We start from the raw sequence: 15,000 nt of genomic DNA, 5'->3' as shown, positions 1-15,000 counted from the left end.
CTCACATAGGAACTCCTCTTCTCCAGGTGGGTGAGGATGGTGTGGAGCGTTGTAGAAATCGCATCGACTATGGATGTGTATTGTCTGTATGTGAACTGGTACGGGTCCATGGTGGGCGATTAGGTCTTTAGCCTCTCAAAGCGTTTGCTCCCTCTAGGAGCGAGGGCAGCGGGGAGCGGGTCGTTTAAGCGTGTTACCTTGTCCTTCTCTGGCAACAGGACAATGATGGATGACTTGAAGCAGGAGGGGACGACTCCGGTGGAGGTTGAATATGTCCGTGAATACAGCCGCCAGCTGCGTAGCGTACCCTCTGATTACCCGGCCCGGGATGGCGTCTGGACCCGGGGCGCCGAGGCGTGCGAGCGCCTTTCGCACGTAGGCTTTGGCGAGGGCTGTGTTGGCCGCGTCTGCGGACGGTGGGAGCTCTCTCTCTCTCCCTCTCTCTCTCTCTCTCTCCGGGAGGTTGGTGTCTCTCTCTCCCTCTCTCTCTCTCTCTCTCTCTCCGGGAGGTTGGTGTCTCTCTATCTCTCTCTCTCTCTCTCTCTCTCTCTCCGGGAGGTTGGTGTCTCTCTCTCTCTCTCTCTCTCCGGGAGGTTGGTGTCTCTCTCTCTCTCTCTCTCTCTATCTCTCTCTCTCTCTCTCTCTCTCTCTCTCCGGGAGGTTGGTGTCTCTCTCTCTCTCCGGGAGGTTGGTGTCTCTCTATCTCTCTCTCTCTCTCTCTCTCTCTCTCTCTTCTCTCTCTCTCTCTCTCTCCGGGAGGTCGGTGTCGTTGGTGACCTTGAACCGAGCAGAAGAGCTGTTCCGTTGATCCGGGTGGGAAGTAGCGCCATTAGCCGCACAGCTGGGTCTCTCCTTAAAGTCTGAGGTAACGCGTATCCACGGCCACACGCTGAGCGAATCACTTACACTTCGCTGTTTCTCTGTTCTTTGTAATCCCGGCGGGGTGCTCTCATCACCCGACGGAGATCATAACGGGCTATTTTTACTTCTGTTTTGGTACCACTGATCCAGGCTTTCTTATTCAGATGGCGTCGTGCGGAGGAGGAGGGGTTTGTAGGGCGTTCCGGGAGGGAGAGTGAGTTGTCGAGAAAACGACCCCCCCCCCCGTGTGTTTATGTCAACGTGTTGGAAGTATTTTTTGATAATACTTTCCTAAGAGATGCTTGGTTGAAGTCCCCTGCCGTGATGAAAGCAGCTTCTGGGTGTTCTTTGGCTAGTTGTCCCGTACAGCTCTTAACGTGTCCGCTCTGTGACGGCGTGTGGAGGTACTGTATGTACAGTACACAGCTAAGTTAAGATGGCGGTAGTTAAACTCTCTGGGAAGCCAGAATGCTACAGGAGCATGATGATGTATTCCATGTCTGGGGAGCAGATCCATAGAGAAATCTTGCTTTTAGGTGAGTGTGCGTGCGTGCGTGTGTATATGTGTGCGTGCGTGTGTATACGGGTGCGTACGTGCGTGTGTATACGGGTGCGTGCGAGCGTGTGTGTGCGTGTGTGTGTATACGGGTGCGTGTGTGTGTGTGTACGGGTGCGTCCGTGCGTGTGTATATGTGTGCATGCGTGCGTGTGTACGGTGCGTGCGAGCGTGTGTATACGGGTGCGTGCGTGCGTGTGTATACGTGTGCATGCATGCGTGGGTATACGTGTGTGTGCGTGTGTATACGGGTGTGTGCGTGTGTATACGGGTGCATGCGTGCGTGTGTATACGGCCTGGCGTATGATTTCTACTTTCACCTGGCGTATCATTTCTAATGTCACCTGGTGTATCATTTCTACTGTCACCTGGCGTATCATATCTAGGCCCCTCCCCTCAGCGGGTCAGTCAGCTCCGCCTCTCCTGGGCGCTGACAGACCCCTCCCCCCTCCGCTGGGCTGGGTGACCCGACTGGAGAGCCAATCCCAGCCAAGGCCGTGCGTGTGTGTGAGATCATAATTGCATGAATACATAAATACTGTTACTGTAGCTGACTGGAATATCAATAATTCCTCTAACACCCCCTGAGTGGCTCGTCACAGCTGCACTGTTACCCCGCTGTCTGTCTGTGTGTGTGTGTCTGTGTGTGTGTGTGTGTGTGTGTGTGTGTGTCTGTGTGTGTGCGTGTCTGTGCGTGTGTGTGTGTGCGTGTGTCTGTGTGTGTGTGTGTCTGTGTGTGTGTGTCTGTGTGTGTGTGCGTCTGTGTGTGCGTGTCTGTGTGTGCGTGTCTGTGTGTGTGTGTGTGTGTGTGTGTCTGTGTGTGTGTGTGTGTGTGTGTGTGTGTATAGTGAGTCAAGGCCATGGAAAGGGATAATTACATGTTTGGATGTAGCTTCACGTAGCTTCAGAGTCAATCATGTCTGTGTCAGTACATAAACACGCTACCACACGGGCAGAGAGGCATGAACTGGTAAAGACTGATCATTATTTGGTAAAGACTGGTCATTATCTGGTAAAGACTGGTCATTATCTGGTAAAGACTGGTCATTATCTGGTAAAGACTGGTCATTATCTGGTAAAGACTGGTCATTATCTGGTAAAGACTGGTCATTATCTGGTAAAGACTGGTCATTATCTGGTAAAGACTGGTCATTATCTGGTAAAGACTGGTCATTATCTGGTAAAGACTAGTCATTATCTGGTAAAGACTGGTCATTATCTGGTAAAGACTGATCATTATCTGGTAAAGACTGGTCATTATCTGGTAAAGACTGGTCATTATCTAGTAAAGACTGGTCATTATCTGGTAAAGACTGGTCATTATCTGGTAAAGACTGGTCATTATCTGGTAAAGACTGGTCATTATCTGGTAAAGACTGGTCATTATCTGGTAAAGACTGGTCATTATCTGGTAAAGACTGGTCATTATCTGGTAAAAACAGGTCATTATCTGGTAAAGACTGGTCATTATCTGGTAAAGACTGGTCATTATCTAGTAAAGACTGGTCATTATCTGGTAAAGACTGGTCATTATCTGGTAAAGACTGGTCATTATCTGGTAAAGACTGGTCATTATCTGGTAAAGACTGGTCATTATCTGGTAAAGACTGGTCATTATCTGGTAAAGACTGGTCATTATCTGGTAAAGACTGGTCATTATCTGGTAAAGTCTGGTCATTATCTGGTAAAGACTGGTCATTATCTGGTACAGACTGGTCATTATCTGGTAAAGACTGGTCATTAGCTGGTAAAGACTGGTCATTATCTGGTAAAGACTGGTCATTATCTGGTAAAGACTGGTCATTATCTGGTAAAGACTGGTCATTATCTGGTAAAGACTGGTCATTATCTGGTAAAGACTGGTCATTATCTGGTAAAGACTGGTCATTATCTAGTAAAGACTGGTCATTATCTGGTAAAGACTGGTCATTATCTGGTAAAGACTGGTCATTATCTGGTAAAGACTGGTCATTATCTGGTAAAGACCGGTCATTATCTGGTAAAGACTGGTCATTATCTGGTAAAGACTGGTCATTATCTGGTAAAAACTGGTCATTATCTGGTAATAAGCTGGTAAAGACTGGTCATTATCTGGTAAAGACTGGTCATTATCTGGTAAAGAATGGTCATTATCTGGTAAAGACTGGTCATTATCTGGTAAAGACTGGTCATTATCTGGTAAAGACTGGTCATTATCTGGTAAAGACTGGTCATTATCTGGTAAAGACTGGTCATTATCTGGTAAAGACTGGTCATTATCTGGTAAAGACTGGTCATTATCTGGTAAAGACTGGTCATTATCTGGTAAAGACTGGTCATTATCTGGTAAAGTCCCAGTCATGCTATGGAAACCCTATCAGTCACTAAACCCGCTCAACCACTGTACATTATATATATACTGTGCATTATAATTCTATTGATTTTTTGATTTATCTTCTACGTGTGTAATGCTGAATGAATGCTGCCATCAATCATGATATTTACAATATGTCCCTGTAGCTGCCAGGATCTTTAAACTGTAAATAAAGCGTACACACGCCCAGTGCTGTATAGACTGCCCTCGACGCTCGCTAATCACACTGTAGTTACACATACTTTAGTTCTGTTCAAGTGTTTCTAGCACCACCTACAGGCCACTAAGTAAATACTGCCTATTCCTGCTCATTTCAATGTTTGCATTCCTATTGGCTGTTAGAAGTCACATGGATAGTTAGTCTCATGTTCAGAGCAGCCATTTTCCCTGTCAAAACGAATTAGAGAACAACATAATAAACATGGGGTTAAGGAGGGGGGTGGGGTTAAGGAGGGGGGTGGGGTTAAGGAGGGGGGTGGGGTTAAGGAGGGGGGTGGGGTTAAGGTGGGGGGTGGGGTTAAGGAGGGGGGTGGGGTTAAGGAGGGGGGTGGGGTTAAGGTGGGGGGGTGGGGTTAAGGAGGGGGGTGGGGTTAAGGAGGGGGGTGGGGTTAAGGAGGGGGGTGGGGTTAAGGAGGGGGGTGGGGTTAAGGAAGGGGGTGGGGTTAAGGAGGGGGGGTTAAGGAAGGGGGTGGGTTAAGGCGGGGGGTGGGGTTAAGGTGGGGGGGTGGGGTTAAGGCAGGGGGAGGGGTTAAGGTGGGGGTGGGGTTAAGGCAGGGGGGTGGGGTTAAGGCGGGGGTGGGGTTAAGTAGGGGGGTGGGGTTAAGGTGGGGGGGTGGGGTTAAGGCAGGGGGAGGGGTTAAGGTGGGGGGTGGGGTTAAGGAAGGGGGTGGGGTTAAGGAAGGGGGTGGGGTTAAGGTGGGGGTGGGGTTAAGGAAGGGGGTGGGGTTAAGGAGGGGGGGTTAAGGAAGGGGGTGGGGTTAAGGAGGGGGGAGGGGTTAAGTAGGGGGGTGGGGTTAAGGCGGGGGTGGGGTTAAGGCAGGGGGGGTGGGGTTAAGGCGGGGGTGGGGTTAAGGCAGGGGGGGTGGGGTTAAGGCGGGGGTGGGGTTAAGTAGGGGGGTGGGGTTAAGGCGGAGGGGGGTGGTTAAGGCGGGGGGTGGGGTTAGGGCGGGGGGTGGGGTTAGGGCGGGGGGTGGGGTTAAGGCGGAGGGGGGTGGGGTTAAGGCAGGGGGTGGGGTTAAGGCAGGGGGAGGAGTTAGCAGCATATAACATGGACATCAGGGACTAAGTGCATCCAGTGACTGTGCAATCTAGAATCTATCTTTCTATGGAACATACTAGTGTATCTGCTATCTATCTACTGTACGGTGTCCTGTCTTACTCTTGCAGGTAGAGCAGTCTTCCAACCCCGCCCAGGTCCCGTTGGCCTGGCAACGGATGGTCCTCCGCCCCCCAAGGTAGTACCCAGGTGAACAGCCAATCATGACCTGCGCCCCGTACTCCGTCAGCCAACCGGAGAGCAGCCTCCATGTCATGTGATCTGAAAGCAGGCTGTCGATGCCCGGGCATTGGATGGCTGTGGAAGAGAGGAGGAGAGGAGGAGGTGAGAGGAGGTGGAGAGAGAGAGAGAGAGAGAGGGAGAGGGAGAGGATGGAGGAGAGAGAGGGAGGGAGGGAGACATGGAGGAGAGAGAGAGAGAGGGGGGGGGGAGTGAGAGAGAGAGAGGGAGAGAGGATGGAGGAGAGAGAGAGAGGGGGGGGAGTGAGAGAGGGAGAGAGGATGGAGGAGAGAGAGGGAGGGAGGGAGACATGGAGGAGAGAGAGAGGGGGGGTGAGAGAGGGAGAGAGGAAGGAGGAGAGAGGGAGGGAGGGAGACATGGAGGAGAGAGAGGGGGGAGTGAGTGAGAGAGGGAGAGAGGATGGAGGAGAGGGAGGGAGGGAGGGAGACATGGAGGAGAGAGAGAGAGAGGGGGGGAGTGAGAGAGGTAGAGAGAGGGAGGGAGACATGGAGAGAGAGAGAAAGAGAGGGGGGGTGAGAGAGGGAGAGAGGATGGAGGAGAGAGAGGGAGGGAGGGAGGGAGGGAGACATGGAGGAGAGAGAGAGAGAGAGGGTGAGAGGATGGAGGAGAGAGAGGGAGGGAGGGAGGGGGGGAGTGAGAGAGGGAGAGAGGATGGAGGAGAGAGAGGGAGGGGGGGAGTGAGAGGGGGAGAGAGAGGGAGGGAGGGAGGCATGGAAGAGAGAGAGAAAGAGAGGGGGGGAGTGAGAGAGGGAGGGAGACATGGAGGAGAGAGAGAGAGAGAGGGGGGAGTGAGAGAGGGAGAGAGGATGGAGGAGAGAGGGAGAGAGAGGGAGGGAGGGAGACATGGAGGAGAGAGAGAAAGAGAGGGGGGGAGTGAGAGAGAGAGAGAGGGAGGGAGGGAGGGAGACATGGAGGAGAGAGAGAGAGAGGGGGGGGGAGTGAGAGAGGGAGAGAGGATGGAGGAGAGAGGGAGAGAGAGGGAGGGAGGGAGACATGGAGGAGAGAGAGAAAGAGAGGGGGGGAGTGAGAGAGAGAGAGAGGGAGGGAGGGAGGGAGACATGGAGGAGAGAGAGGGAGGGAGGGAGACACGGAGGAGCGAGAGAAAGAGAGGGATAGATTGAGAAAGTGAATGAGCGAGAGGAGAGTTGGAAGGGAGTTAATGGAATAGTGTGACCCTGGCCTCCATGAGAGACCCCTCAGACAGAGACGGCTCTGATAGGAAATATCTCCTTTCTCTCTCTTCTCATCATCCTTTTCACGGACTCTTTTCCACCATTGTTCCATTGAGATTTTTCCAATCTGGTGATGCAACGTCCTGTACGTCCTGTACACACTGATGACACGCTGTCGTTACGGACTCTGACATTTGTGGAGTTAATCATGAATCTGTTAACAGAGACACTGGAGAAGCATGTGACTGCTCCCGAGGGTGACTGGTCTACTGCTGGTCTCACTGCTGGTCTCACTGGTCTACTGCTGGTCTGACTGGTCTACTGCTGGTCTACTGCTGGTCTGACTGCTGGTCTGACTGGTCTACTGCTGGTCTGACTGGTCTACTGCTGGTCTGACTGCTGGTCTGACCGCTGGTTTACTGCTGGTCTGACTGCTGGTCTGACTGCTGGTCTACTGCTGGTCTGACTGGTCTACTGCTGGTCTACTGCTGGTTTACTGCTGGTCTGACTGCTGGTCCGACTGCTGGTTTACTGCTGGTCTGACTGGTCTACTGCTGGTCTCACTGGTCTACTGCTGGTCTCACTGGTCTACAGCTGGTCTACTGCTGGTCTGACTGGTCTACTGCTGGTCTGACTGGTCTACTGCTGGTCTCACTGGTCTACTGCTGGTCTGACTGGTCTACTGCTGGTCTGACTGGTCTGACTGGTCTACTGCTGGTCTGACTGGTCTGACTGGTCTACTGCTGGTCTGACTGCTGGTCTACTGCTGGTCTACTGCTGGTCTGACTGCTGGTCTGACTGCTGGTCTGACTGGTCTACTGCTGGTCTGACTGCTGGTCTACTGCTGGTCTACTGCTGGTCTGACTGCTGGTTTACTGCTGGTCTGACTGGTCTCACTGCTGGTCTGACTGGTCTAACTGCTGGTCTGACTTGTCTACTCCTGGTCTGACTGCTGGTCTGACTGCTGGTCTGACTGGTCTACTGCTGGTCTGACTGGTCTACTGCTGGTCTCACTGGTCTACTGCTGGTCTGACTGGTCTACTGCTGGTCTCCTGCTGGTCTACTGCTGGTCTCACTGCTGGTCTGACTGGTCTAACTGCTGGTCTGACTGGTCTACTGCTGGTCTGACTGGTCTACTGCTGGTCTCACTGCTGGTCTCACTGGTCTACTGCTGGTCTGACTGGTCTACTGCTGGTCTACTGCTGGTCTGACTGCTGGTCTGACTGGTCTACTGCTGGTCTGACTGGTCTACTGCTGGTCTGACTGGTCTAACTGCTGGTCTCACTGGTCTACTGCTGGTCTGACTGGTCTAACTGCTGGTCTGACTGGTCTAACTGCTGGTCTCACTGGTCTACTGCTGGTCTGACTGGTCTACTGCTGGTCTGACTGGTCTACTGCTGGTCTGACTGCTGGTCTGACCGCTGGTTTACTGCTGGTCTACTGCTGGTCTGACTGCTGGTCTGACTGCTGGTCTGACTGGTCTACTGCTGGTCTGACTGCTGGTCTACTGCTGGTCTACTGCTGGTCTGACTGGTCTACTGCTGGTCTGACTGCTGGTCTACTGCTGGTCTGACTGGTCTACTGCTGGTCTGACTGCTGGTTTACTGCTGGTCTGACTGGTCTCACTGCTGGTCTGACTGGTCTAACTGCTGGTCTGACTGGTCTACTCCTGGTCTGACTGCTGGTCTGACTGCTGGTCTGACTGGTCTACTGCTGGTCTGACTGGTCTACTGCTGGTCTCACTGGTCTACTGCTGGTCTGACTGGTCTACTGCTGGTCTCCTGCTGGTCTACTGCTGGTCTCACTGCTGGTCTGACTGGTCTAACTGCTGGTCTGACTGGTCTAACTGCTGGTCTCACTGGTCTACTGCTGGTCTGACTGGTCTAACTGCTGGTCTGACTGGTCTAACTGCTGGTCTGACTGGTCTACTCCTGGTCTGACTGCTGGTCTGACTGCTGGTCTGACTGGTCTACTGCTGGTCTGACTGGTCTACTGCTGGTCTCACTGGTCTACTGCTGGTCTGACTGGTCTACTGCTGGTCTCCTGCTGGTCTACTGCTGGTCTGACTGCTGGTCTGACTGCTGGTCTGACCGCTGGTTTACTGCTGGTCTGACTGCTGGTTTACTGCTGGTCTGACTGGTCTACTGCTGGTCTACTGCTGGTTTACTGCTGGTCTGACTGGTCTAACTGCTGGTCTGACTGGTCTACTGCTGGTCTGACTGCTGGTCTGACTGGTCTGACTGGTCTACTGCTGGTCTACTGCTGGTCTGACTGCTGGTCTGACTGCTGGTCTGACTGGTTTACTGCTGGTCTGACTGGTCTAACTCCTGGTCTGACTGGTCTACTGCTGGTCTGACTGCTGGTCTGACTGGTCTGACTGCTGGTCTACTGCTGGTCTGACTGGTCTGACTGCTGGTCTGACTGCTGGTCTGACTGGTCTACTGCTGGTCTGACTGGTCTAACTGCTGGTCTGACTGCTGGTCTGACTGCTGGTCTGACTGGTCTACTGCTGGTCTGACTGCTGGTCTGACTGCTGGTCTGACTGCTGGTCTACTGCTGGTCTGACTGGTCTACTGCTGGTCTGACTGGTCTACTGCTGGTCTGACTGGTCTACTGCTGGTCTACAGCTGGTCTACTGCTGGTCTGACTGGTCTCACTGCTGGTCTGACTGGTCTACTGCTGGTCTACTGCTGGTCTGACTGGTCTACTCCTGGTCTGACTGGTCTACTGCTGGTCTGACTGGTCTACTGCTGGTCTGACTGGTCTACTGCTGGTCTGACTGGTCTACTGCTGGTCTGACTGGTCTACTCTTGGTCTGACTGGTCTACTGCTGGTCTAACTGCTGGTCTGACTGGTCTACTGCTGGTCTAACTGCTGGTCTGACTGGTCTACTGCTGGTCTGACTGGTCTACCGCTGGTCTGACTGGTCTACTCTTGGTCTGACTGGTCTACTGCTGGTCTAACTGCTGGTCTGACTGGTCTACTGCTGGTCTGACTGGTCTACTCCTGGTCTGACTGCTGGTTTAGTAGTTTTACTGGTACCAAGGGGAGAGGCTGGGCAGGATCCTGCCAGCTGGTTTATGGAATGTAAAACCATCAACACATTTACAGTCGTTATAATAAACATGAATTCACTCAGACCAACGGTGCTCGGAACGAGTGTCTCATCGTCATAGTAACAGCAGAGTCCCGCAGTCACGGTAACCCGGCACATTCGAGCGGCGTTGTCATAGTAACCGGGAGGCGTGTCCTTACGACGGCACCGCGGCAGCTGGTCGGCGTCGCTCCAGGTCCCGTCCTCCGAGCACGCCGCCGTCGTGGCGACGCCGGGATCCAGCCGGTAGCCGTGGTTACACTGATAGGTGACCTGGCTGCCGACGGTGTACTGGTAACCATGGAAAGAGCCGTTGCCGGGGGACTTGGGGATTCCACAGGAAATGGCTGTTAAGAGAGACATAGAGAGAGGAGATGGAGGAGGAGGAGAGAGGAGAGACCGGAATAGGAGAGAGGAGATACAGGAACAGGAGAGAGGAGAGAACAGAATAGGAGAGAGGAGAGAAGAGAGACCAGAATAGGAGAGAGGAGAGAAGATAGACCAGAATAGGAGAGAGGAGAGAAGAGAGACCAGAACAGGAGAGAGGAGAGAAGATAGACCAGAATAGGAGAGAGGAGAGAAGAGAGACCAGAACAGGAGAGAGGAAAGAAGAGAGACCAGAATAGGAGAGAGGAGAGAAGAGAGACCAGAATAGGAGAGAGGAGAGAAGAGAGACCAGAATAGGAGAGGAGATACCGGAACAGTTCGACGTCGGAGCTCCGCCAAACTTGAGCAGGAGAAGCAATAAACTCAGTCCGAGTCAGACGGGCCCCTGGGAGGCCTGCTACCCCCCCCCCCCCCCCCACGCCCCCTCCCCCCAGCGCAGACTCTGAACCTGCTCTGCTGCTTTACCCTCTTAAATGAGGGGCTGAACTCCCTCCCTTATCCTGGAGGACATGAGCCCCTCCCCCGACCGCTCCGTCTTTTAACTAAAAACGCATCCGCTCGCCTTACTGGGAAAAAAAAAAAAAGTAGGACCACATGACCCCCAATAAACCTTAAACGAGGGGGTGAACCCCTTATCCTGGAGGACCACATCACCCCAGCGTTGGCCTCACTCCACTGGGTCCCTCTCCACTGTCAAACTGATTTGAAGCTCCTGCTATTTGTTTGCAAAGCTCTAACTGGTCTGGCTCATGTGTATCTGGCTGACCTCTGAACTCTCACCCCACACCCCAGCCACAGCCTTGAAGGACAGGTTCGGAGTTTAGCATTAGAAGACATGTCATGAGGTTATTTATGATTATATACAACGGCTGATATCAAAGTTTCGTCAAACTCTCGAGATATAGCCTGTCGCGCTAACACACTCAATGGATCCATAGGTGCAAGTAGACAAGATCCCTCAAAAACACCATCAACTCTCGTTTTCAACGACCGGAAACTCACCGACTCACCCCCAAAAAATCACCCCAAAATATGCTTTCCATCCGTGTGTGTGGTTGTGTTTTGTTGTATTATCGTTGTTATTTATTTCACCTACCTGTAAAACACGTTGGTCGACCACAGTCGATTTTTAAATGTGCTCTATAAATAAAGTTTGAGTTGAGTTGAGTTGAGTTAACAGCTAATAGTGTAGTGTTATTTGAAATGAAGTCTCTCTCTCCTCAGATTATGCTAATGATCATCTCTCTACTCTGATTGGCTGTCACTCTAATGACATGTACGTACAGTACATGATGACGCCAGACTTCACAACATAAGACTTGCTCAAAGACCTATCACGGAGTATCAGCGTACGTCTGTCCAAACACTGTACTGTAATTCCCCACTAATCTCCACTGTACTGTAATTCCCCTCTAATCTCCGTGATGACATTTCTGCTTGGATCGTCGTGTTCTCAGCTGCTGCTCACCTTGGCAGAGAGGGGCGGGGCCGTCCCAGTGATACAGGCCACTGGGGTGGAGCCTGCAGGTGGCGTTTCTAGGGCCGACGAGACGGTAACCGGGGTTACAGTAGTACTGTAGTCTGCTACCCGGTCGCATCCGCGTCCTGTTGACCACGCCCCCATTCGCTGGGGGGTCGTTGATACTGCAGTACGGGGCTGGAGGAGGGGAGGGAGGGAGGGAGGGAGGGAGAGAGAGAGAGAGAGAGAGATTAGAGAGAGAGACAATTATGTGAACCAAAATGGGACAGAATGCTTTTTTCATTTCAGTGCGACTTTAATCGATTTATTTTATCTCACTTTTTCTCATTTTATTGTATTGTATTATACCATTGTATTTGATCTTGTTTTATGGTTTTCTAATTTGAATGTCTTTATGGATTTTTTGCTTTTAATGTCTCTCTTATAATGCACTTTATTTTTACTATTTCTCAATTGTTATTTATGTTTTTAATGTCTCTTTTGAGCACTTTGAGCTGCATTTTATGTCATGGAAGGTGCTATTATTATTATTATTATTATTATTATTATTATTATTATTATTATTATTATTATTGTCATGATCATTATCATTATCCCACCAAGCCCCTTATAATAACTATAGTATAATTACTTTAATTACTAATGACTAGCGACGACTGCTTTTCTGGCCCTATCCATCAAGTTCAGGTTCAAGTTAACTACAGTATATGACTTACATTCTTATCTGTGTTTAGAGCCCTGCTCATGTAAATCTCCTTTACGGATGGAAGATCAGCACCAATAATGCACTGGGATATTATGAGGACAATTCTTTCTGAAGATTTGAGATTTTTTAATTGTTTATTTTGTAGATTTTATCCCATTTTTACCCAATTTGTTAGCCAATCCCACCCGACCTATATGATTAGTACACTAGTGCTCATCATCATCCAAGCTTAGGCTCGCTGAATCATTCCCCAGGGAGGCCTCTCCTCCAATCAGATCATCAGGGATCATATCACTCCCCAGGGAGGCCTGTCCTCCAATCAGATCATCAGGATCACATCGATCCCCAGGAAGGCCTGTCCTCCAATCAGATCATCAGAGATCACCTCACTCCCCAGGGAGGCCTGTCCTCCAATCAGATCATCAGGGATCACATCACTCCCCAGGGAGGCCTGTCCTCCAATCAGATCATCAGGGATCACATCACTCCCCAGGGAGGCCTGTCCTCCAATCAGATCATCAGAGATCCCATCAGTCCCCAGGGAGGCCTGTCCTCCAATCAGATACTTTCATTTCAAACCTTTATTTATACTTGTAAAGCACTGAGGTTTCCCTCATTTACAGTGTTGACGAGTTCACACAGAGACACAAATAACACAAATAACAACAGAACAAATACAACATACAATAATAATACTAATAATATTACTACTACTACTACTACTAATAATAATAATAATAATAATAAAACCGTTACAGGTTGAAGTACAAATGCCAAGAACCATATATTTAAACTCAAAGACTCAAAAAAGCAGTTCAGATTGTTTCTTGACTGGAAATGTTTCACTTCAACCGTTTCACAACAATGTCAAATCTTACGGAAAGACGCATGACGACACAGACTGCTAAAGCCGGCGTCTTACAGCAGCTGTTGTATGTGAATCAGGCTGAGGTATGTATGCTAGTCGCCTGAGCTAAAGCCTGCTGGTTTAGCGGTGTTCTAGCCCGCTGAGCTAAAGCCTGCTGTAGCGGTAGATTGGAGGTGCACCAGTCCCCAGAGCTCATTGCTGCTGCATTATTGAACAGGCAATTGTGCAGCCTGACAGCCAGGTAACAATTCCTATTCTACAGCCATTTACAGCCATCATTCAACAAGACATGGCAGACTGCTAGAACTGTATTTCCTCAGCAATCATGCTCGCTAGCTCTCTACCTCCTCCCTCTCCCTCTCTCTCTCTCTACCTCCTCCCTCTCCCTCTCCCTCCCTCTCTCTCCCTCTCTCTCTCTCCCTCTCTCTCACCTCTCTCTCCCTCTCTCTCTCTATTTGCTGGCAGATTTAATAAAATGGAGAAACATTAGGAAACAAACTGTAATAATAAGCCGAACAACATCTAGAACGACCGCATGATCAACGGAGATTAAGCAGAGAGATGAAGTGGCAGGCGGTAAGGAGAGATGGAGAGAACGAGGAAGAGGACAGGAAAGATGGAGACAATAACGATAGAGATGGAGAGAGTGAGAGAGAGGACAGGAAAGATGGAGAGACAATGAGGATAGAGAGATGGAGAGAGTGAGAGAGAGGACGGGAAATATGGATAGACAATTAGGATAGAGAGATGGAGAGAGTGAGAGAGAGGACAGGAAAGATGGAGACAATAACCATAGAGATGGAGAGAGTGAGAGAGAGGACAGGAAAGATGGAGAGACAATGAGGATGGAGAGATGGAGAGAACGAGAGAGAGGACAGGAAAGATGGAGAACAAGGATAGAGAGATGAAGAGTAAAAGCCCTTGTCGGGGCACTCTGAGATCTAGGGCCTGATTGGCCACTGACGTACGTCCCTCCAAGGCGTCATTCCTCAGCCTGATGCATTGTGGGATGTTTGACCTCCATTACAGCAGGGCTAGCAGACAGCTGCCTGCAGGTGGCTGTGACCAGGACTGGCCCACTAACTAATGACGACTATAGCCTCCGACGCATCACTTCCTGTCTTCCTGTGACCTAGAATAGATGCGGGTCAACGGGGCGCTGGGTAATGAGCTGACACAGCAGCCAGAGTGGAGAGCTGGGGGGCGGAGCCAGCACAGTTTAAGGACCAATCCCAATACTCCCCCTTGGCCCTAGCACCTAGTTTAAGGCCCAATCCCAATACTCCCCCTTGGCCCTAGCACCTAGTTTAAGGGCCAATCCCAATACTCCCCCTTGGCCCTAGCACCTCGTTTAAGGCCCAATCCCAATACTCCCCCTTAGCCCTAGCACCTAGTTTAAGGCCCAATCCCAATACTTCCCATTAGCCCTAGCACCTAGTTTAAGGCCCAATCCCAATACTCCCCCTTAGCCCTAGCACCTAGTTTAAGGCCCAATCCCAATACTCCCCCTTGGCCCTAGCCCCTAGTTTTGGAGTGCCCTTGACTGGGTAGTGGCCCTTCAGAACGGAGCCACAAGGGATAGGGGTTGAAATCTTTACCTAAGAAAAGGGACACCACTCGCTACGTCTTCAATCTGAATTTTATTAGTTGCCTGATTTTCTGTGGAGTCCCTGGGATGTTATGGTATGATTACTATTATTATAGTGACAAATCTGACCAAATTACAGGACAGAACAAGACTTGATTAATCAAGCCAGAAAGCATGTTTACACATCGGCTGTTAACGTGAGTCCTGCCCAAAGAGATGTGCTGATATCAGATGAGCAGAGAAGTGCAGAAAAAATGCAACTGGATTGTTTACACAAAGTTCTATTGATTAGATTAGATTCAACTGGAACATCAAAATACGGTTATGTTAGGCTAACAATGAAATGCAGTTGATATTGTGAATAGCGATTTCTGAAATGCGTGTCATAACAATCCAATGACATGCTCCTTTGCATCTAC

At 50.6% G+C, this 15,000-nt stretch overlaps 1 protein-coding gene across 1 annotated transcript in view; it reads right to left on the bottom strand.

Annotated features, from left to right (window-relative positions):
- The window catches only part of LOC311327787 (CUB and sushi domain-containing protein 1), a gene marked incomplete at its 5' end in the record, with an annotated part of 408,914 nt that overhangs the window by 42,457 nt on the left and 351,457 nt on the right, over window positions 1–15,000 (bottom strand). Inside the window, 3 exons of the mRNA XM_084460891.1 lie at window positions 5,149–5,343; window positions 9,714–9,899; window positions 11,408–11,596. Of these exons, the coding sequence (XP_084317017.1) occupies window positions 5,149–5,343; window positions 9,714–9,899; window positions 11,408–11,596 (570 nt within the window). The remainder of the gene's footprint in view (window positions 1–5,148; window positions 5,344–9,713; window positions 9,900–11,407; window positions 11,597–15,000) is intronic.

Source organism: Borostomias antarcticus, assembly GCF_949987555.1.
Source record: "Borostomias antarcticus genome assembly, chromosome: 34".
Lineage (NCBI taxonomy): Eukaryota > Metazoa > Chordata > Actinopteri > Stomiiformes > Stomiidae > Borostomias > Borostomias antarcticus.
The sequence above is the reverse complement of the archived record's forward strand: the minus strand, read 5'-3'. Positions and strand labels throughout refer to the sequence as shown.